At 35.8% G+C, this 7,569-nt stretch overlaps 1 protein-coding gene across 1 annotated transcript; it reads right to left on the minus strand.

Annotated features, from left to right (window-relative positions):
• Window positions 1-4,547: 4,547 nt before the first annotated feature.
• On the minus strand, window positions 4,548-7,435 carry LOC136061375 (uncharacterized). Its single transcript, XM_065761360.1, has 5 exons — window positions 7,428-7,435; window positions 6,925-6,997; window positions 6,632-6,826; window positions 5,898-5,991; window positions 4,548-5,636 (listed from the first exon to the last, which is right to left on the minus strand). The coding sequence occupies exons 1-5, from the start codon at window positions 7,433-7,435 to the stop codon at window positions 4,678-4,680; spliced, it is 1,329 nt and encodes a 442-aa protein (XP_065617432.1). The 3' UTR covers window positions 4,548-4,677.
• Window positions 7,436-7,569: the final 134 nt, after the last annotated feature.

Here is a 7,569-nt window from a genome sequence, read left to right on the forward strand (position 1 = left end):
CGTAAAAGTTACGTGTTACACTTTGTTCATATGGTTTTATAGCTAATATAATAATGTGCAGATCAATATGTATACATAATTATTATTAATATAATATTTAGCTAGAAAAATAATAAATATTATTATATATTATATAATGTAATTCACTTTAAAAGAGACTCTATTAACAAGGAATTTAGCGGGTCAGGTAGTGTCCACCGAGGAAGGTGCACCCCAGGAGACCATGGTGGAAACCTCTAGATGCGGGTTATGTTAAGACTAATTTTGATGGGGCCATCTATGAGGATTTACATGCAGCAGGTATAGGTGTGGTGATTTAGGACAAGCATGGCGAGGTGATCGTTGTATTGGCTGAGAAAATTTCCATACTAGAATCAGTTTGACCCTTGAGACTTTGGAGGCTAGACGAGTGGTTCAATTTGTTCAAGAACTTGGCCCATGTAACTCCATCTTTGAGGGTGACTCTGAGACTTCCATTAATGTTATTAGTAAAGGATAGTTATTACATTCGTCTTGTGGTCATATTATTAAAGACATTTTTGTTGTCTTTTACCTCTCTTCAAATATTTTTTTCTATCTCACATTTATAGGTAAGGTAATGCTTTAGCTGATGCATTTGTCAAGAGAGCAAAGTTTTCTTTTTTATTGTTGGTTTGGATGGAGTCTGTTCCACCAGATTTTTATAATTGTTATCTGTTGAATTTTTCAGCTATTGAATAAATTGGCTTCTCTGGCTTGTTTCTCACAAAAAAAAAAAAAAAAGAAGCTTTTGAGAAATTTGAAAAAAAAAAATTCAATTAAAATTATAATATCTAAAACTTCAAGAAATTTTTCAAAAAATCATGATTTATTTTAAAGTATTGCAATCATATAGCATAATTTTTTTTTGTTATAATAGAAATTCGATTAAATGCTTCAATAATGTAACTTAAACTAATTTTATTGTTGAATTTTGGTTATATTAATAGAATATTTTCTTACTGCTAATTGTTATCATACATTAATAAAATTTAGATTTTACACAATACTTTTTTTAAAAATATTTTTTTTTAAAGGATTGACTTGATCTCCTAGAGATCAACGTGTAGCTTGATCTACATCTACTTCTTCTCTTTTTGAGGAGTATTTATCTTTATCTTCTTCTTCTTCTTCTTCTTCTTTTTTTTTTTTTTTTTTTTTTGGTGGAAAAGAAAATTTTATTGAAGAGTAAGTCTGGTACCACAACTAATTCCATAACTTTGTCACAACTTTGCCATATGGCAATTTGTGAGTGGTGGAATCATGAACTTACATGGATTTCCATTTTATTTTTACCACTAACAACTCGCCACATAGGCAAATTATATTAAAAGTAGTGAAAATTATTGTGGTACTAGACCTACTCTTTGATGAAAGCAAGAAACAAGGCTCCGAACAAAAAGGTTAACATGTCTCAACCCTTAGAATATCACTAACATTGTGAGGGCAGTTGCACAAGTCAAAGGAACTTACAAATCTATTCTTAAGAGACCATTTGGCTAGAGAGGTTGTAGCACCGTTGGCTTCTCTAGGAACCCAGCATGAGGAAGCATGAGGTACTACCCCTGTCAGAGCAATGATTTCTTGAATTACATTCTTAATTCTCCATGGCACATTAGTACCCTTGTCAGAACAGCTGTGATGCAAGTCAAGGAATCACCTTCGAAAATGACAGCTTGGTAATTGGATTGGGAAGTAATGTACGCAGCCCATGCCTTAGCTTTGTCTTGGAGGGGGTTGTTGGAGTTTACTGCTTTTGAACACGCAAGAAACAATATCCCTTTCCAGTCCCTTACCACTATCGCTACTGCTGCTCTAGATTGCCCTACTTCTGCATCCACATTAAATTTGATTGTACTCATTGCTGGTTTAGACCAAGAGTAAGGTCTCTTAACCTGCACTGAAGAGTTAGAGACTGTTCTAACATTAGAGTGCTCCACAAAGTTTTTGAAGTGGCACGACTTTATAGTCTCAAAATTTGGAGCTTTGCCTTCAAACACCTTCTTATTTCTAAGGTTCCATATTTTTTCAAAAGGTTTTGCTCCAAATAAAAGGAACTCATCTTCTCTCTAGCTTTCTTCTCTTCTTCTTTCTCTTTTCCAGGTAGCTTTCCTTCGATTTCTCTCTATGCGGCATCTCTTTCTTTGGCACTTTACAACATCAAACAAAGCTTCACAAATTCTCCTTGATTTGTGCACTTTACAAAAGAATGTTGTTGACACAAAACTCAAATCTTATTGTCTCTTTCCTTGCATTACCTCCCAAGTGAAAATCCATTTTTTTATTATTTGGTTTCACGCTTTATTTTCCCTCTCTCCATAGGGAGGACTTTTAGGCTAAAGCCATCAAATTCTTTGCTGTATTGCCAATTTTTAAGACTCTTTTCATATTCCCTTTTGTAAAAGGAATACATTAATCCACACAAAAAATCATTGACTAAATCAACCAAGCTTTGATAGCTGTGTCCTGCAACTTAGGGTCGGAGGTGGGTTCAGATTTGGTAGCTGTGTCCTGCGATTTTGGGGTTTTGTTTTGGGATTCTATATGTTTTTGGTTTGGTGATAGACCATTGGTGACTACTGTAATGTTAATCTTAGCGTTTTTGTAGTTGTGTGTGTTGGTCTGTTTGTTGGTTGTTCGTGGTGGTTTGTGCTATGGTTGTGGAGGTGGTTCTATGCTGTGGCGGTAGATTTTTGGGCTGTTGCTGTGATATGTTTTTGTTGAATTATTTTATTTTATTTTTTAATGTGTTGTATTATTATTTCTAATCTTAAAATAGAAAATGTGACGTAGAGCTTGTTGTTAAACTTTCTAAAAAAAAAAAAAAAAAGCTTTTTTGCTAAAAGAAAAAGTTGGTAACGTTTTGATGTATTACGAATGCTTCTGTTTATTGTATGCCAATTTTTTTGAGCTAAAACTAAACTCTTGTCTATAATAAAATTGCAATGTTGCTTCCTAAGTTGAGGAAAATTAAACACTGTTTTTACATCTGAAAGCCTTTGTTTCTTACCCCCACATCATTAACAACACAATCTGAAAAAGAATTATTAACGAGTTATAAATGGAAATACTAGAACAACATCAACACCATATGCAACTACTACCAATAATACACCTCTCCTTCGTCAACACTGCAAGTGGTACTGTGCTGGAGCTTGGGAGCCTTGAAATGTTCTTATTAGTTTTATTAACATTCTTCAAGGCCATATTTTTTTTTTTTTTGGGTAGAATATGCTAGTCTATTAGCCCTCTTGGGCCCATTGAATTGTACTTGTCCTAGACTCATTGTACTTTCCATTTCATATGTTTTATGTAGAATGAGTCGTACAATATTATTTATGTCAGTTCTTCCTTGTATGGGTGCGAAGGGAGGGATGCTATATATCTCTTTGCATAGCTGCAGTTACAAAGTCATTTTAGTTATTTTGCATGGTTATGTCTAATGGGATTGTGCCCATGCGCGAGTGTGCTAATTGGATAAACCATGACCCTTGAGGTGCAAATTAAGGCCAGAAATGAGTCTATAGCTACAAGGTCATCAAGAGGTTCAGAAATATCTTAAGTGAGAGATCATAGATTGCACCAGAACGTGCAAAAACTTTATAAACTATGACGACGGAGCGATCTGTCTTCATTAAGCTAATATTGTGGCTAGGAAAAAATATTCACTATCATAAATGGTAAGACGACCTGTCTAGTCAGAATCTTGAGTGGTTCAGGTCAACATGGAATGGAAGGCAGTAAGCTGAAAGGAGAAGGCTTCTACGTCTAGTTTGATGCAAAGTAAGAATCGTTGGACTATCTTTTGCTTCAGCAATAATTTTACTTAGCAACTTAACATGTTCTTTAATCTTTAAGGATCAGAGCAGAAACATCAAGATCATTTGAATCTCCTGCTCTGCCTCCACCTATTTGATGAATTTCTTGCCTTGCCATGTAAAAAGATAATGGGGTCATATACCTTCCATGGCTCCTTCATGAGACAGCTCACAATTTGTTGTTACTTAAATGAATAAAAATTAAGTTATTTCTACTGGTTGCATTTGCAGTCTTCTCATTAATTAATGTTTTGCAGGAATTTTATTTGTTTTCAGCCATCAGTGGCACAGATGCTTAGCAAGTCATGATGTTGAATGATTCTGATTTTACTCTTCTTAATGGATTTCTTTATTTCTGTATTCTTACCGTTCAAGCGATTTCATGCATGTACTGCTGCAGGGTTTGATAAACAATTTGATCTCGGTGGTTTGGGATGCAAAGCAGAATTTTCAGCTGAAGTTTTGGGAGACAATGCTCTCATGGAAAAGGCATGGCAGGATAGGGTGGATGCTCGCCGAAGGTGTGCTTTGACCATTTATATATAACACCGTTATGTTGCCTAAGAAAGCACGAGGGGCAGAAACCGCATTTTTTAGTTGTAATGATTATATTAAAAAAGGGGAAAAAAATCGCACAAAAATCTTGGACAAAGAAGAAACGGAAAAAAAAAAAAAAAAAAAAAAAGAAAATGTTCCAGCACATGCTGTTCGTGTTCTCGAATCCAGTGTAAGCATTAAGCAATACGGTATAAATTTAAAACACTGACATCTACATTTTCCTTGGGTATATAATAAGAGTCGAAAAGCCTTCTTGGTACAGGCTTACAATTCACTCCCATCCTCAATTATTCAAAAGTCTCCCCAAACATATCTGTGCATTGGGTCCCATCTCACTGAATATTGAGAACTCCTCTGGCACCGGGATATTCAACTCCGAACAAACAAAATTAATGATGTTTCCAGTTACAGCCCCAAAAGACATTTTGTTCACGGTCACAGCAATAGCAAACCTGTTATTCATGTCAGCAAAGCCGGTTGATCCGCCCAGTCCTGAGTGACCAAAGCCAACAATGGACCCATCCTTAGAAATAGCCCTCCTAAACCCTAAGCCAAATTTCCCATTTGACAAAGTGAGATTTCCATATTCACCAACACCCAAGAATGCATCATGAATTCTAGGATTGCTAAAAATCCTATCAACAGAATTGTTTCGAGGATTACTATCTTCACTGCTGTCAATCATACTAATGCTATTGCTATTGCCGCTATCATTCACAAGCCTAGTACAACTATCATTGCTGGAATTTCTACTATGGCTAACATCACTGTAATTTGGTTTCTTTTCATAATCATTAGTTCTGTTAATTGCAGCAGCAAATACCTCCTTGATTTTGCTACCTTTCTGCCTCTTGCTGGTCTTTTGGGAAGGAAATTTGGGGATGTGTGGGTGGCTGCCAAGTGGTGGCTTGGAAGAAGAAGAATGGGGCAAAGGTACCATACCACCATCAGCTAGGGCTGCGTAGTAACGTGCAAGTGCACGGGCTGAGCAATGTCCATTAGCAGCAGGTATGATGGCACGACGAACGTTGAGACTGTTGAATATAACAGGCAGGGTGGTTGCAGCTTGGGAAACATCACCCGGCTGGATTGTGGAGGGTATGTCAAAACGACTGATGACGCGTAAGAGCTTCTCATGATCGTCTTTATCAAGTGTACGCGTTGCAAGACGACTGCAGACCCCTAAGAGCTTCTGAAGATCATCTTTATCTATTGTAAGTGTTGCAAGTCGAGATTCCACACCTGAAGAGGAGCCATTGCACATGGTGATAAGGAAGATAATAGCCCAGCTTCCGTTAACACTATTTTTCACAAACAATAATTACTATAAACGAAGTCTTTTTCCCCTCAAATAAGTACCACAACACTAAATAAATTAACCACTAGAAACATAAACTAAACTGTGGTTCAACATAAATGCGAGAAGAATACAATACAATCATGTGTACAAATATTCTACACAACGAAGCAAGAGAATTAACAAAGTATAAGTCCAACACTTGCCTGGAGGAATTCCAATATATAACTCGCCTTCAATTTGGAGGGGATGAATGAATGCTTCTTCAAGAATCTCCTTAAATTTTTTCCCAGATGCGTGCTATTATATCCGAACAGAATATTAGAAAAGCAGAGAAGGTAAGGTTTAGAACATCAAGGAAGTTTTCAAGAATAAAAAAACCACAAGATTAATAAGGCACTTTGATGTCTCCAATAGACCTGTCAATCCAGATCAAACTGACAATCCAAACACAGAAGGCATGCTAGAAAAAACATGATATCTGAAAGATGCACCAACTCCTAAACGGCCATTGCTAATAGAATGAAGAGATAAACAGTCTAGCTCCATGGGAGTGTTAAAGAGAGAGAGAGAGCGAGATTAAATCTATCGGAACAAATGAAGTAGACATGTATAAGGCAGGAAAATAAAATCTTTATCGAGCCTCAAAATTCTTCTTTACCATGTTTAGGGGCTATTAGACCATGTTCCTAAACTAAGGGGGAAAGATTAGGGCCCGTTTGGAATGTGAGTTCAAACAATAGTATTTCAGTATTTAAACGGTTTTCAATGTAACTTCCTCAACCTAAAATTCCTATAGGGAACAGATGATAATCAAATACCATATTTTATTTCACTAGTTTATTTAGAGATCCCATCCAGGCATAAAAAAGTTCAGCAGAGAGTTTAGATAAATTTAAACACGATGAAAATATTCTGACATATTGGCAAGCAATTATACCTCAATAATGCCACCACATAGCCAGCCAAAAGATAGATGGTGATACAACTGCTCTTGGCCAGGTTCAGTCTCAGGTACTGACAAAGCAATATGATTCAAACACTCATCCCAGTCAGACAATTGTAAAGGATCTTCTCTAGTGATGTTTGCTAAAGCATTATGAAGACCAGATGTATGGTTAAGCACATGATGGACCTAGAAAGATAATGGAAAAAAAAATCAAACAAAAAGTTAATTAAGAACGACAGCTGATACAGGGAGAAGTTTATCAGAAAGTGAGATAAAATTTAAACCTTGATGAGATCTTTCCTATTTGATCCAAACTCTGGCCAGATATTTGCAACATTTTCCTCGAGCTTCAGCTTTCTGGGCAATAAAATGTTCATAAACAAATATTAAAGTCCAGATAATATGCCCAGAAAACAATTATTAATGAATTTCTACATTTGTAATTACATGTAAAATAAAAGTTTTAGGTTTTAAAGTTGTCTACCTTTGTGTCAGTGTTCAAGAAAGCATCAATACATGTGTAGAAGTACCCCCAATCCACCCCCTCCCCCCCTCTTACCCCAGCAAAAAAAAGAAACATCCTAAGTTTTGACATGGTTCATGTAACTGTTTAGAATTGTGATTTATCAACAGTGCAAAAGAAAAAAAAAAAAAAAGATTTGGGAAAACAAGGGTATAAGATACGGTTTACAATTACTTCATTCTAGAATTACAGAAATTATGTGAAAAGTTTATTAATTATTAAAGTACATGTGAGTCATGTATGGTTTCTGAAAGCAATTATTACAGAGACATTATGTTGTGGAAGAATATATAAAGGAAATTTTCAACCCAAGTTTTTCTTCTCTTGGTAAAGAGGGCGATGCCAACAAGGGGTAGCCCCCCATCTCCCCACCCCCAACAAAAAAAAAAAAAAAAAAAAATTATAT

This window comes from Quercus suber, unplaced genomic scaffold (assembly GCF_002906115.3).
Source record: "Quercus suber isolate HL8 unplaced genomic scaffold, Cork oak 2.0 scaffold_408, whole genome shotgun sequence".
Taxonomy (NCBI): domain Eukaryota; kingdom Viridiplantae; phylum Streptophyta; class Magnoliopsida; order Fagales; family Fagaceae; genus Quercus; species Quercus suber.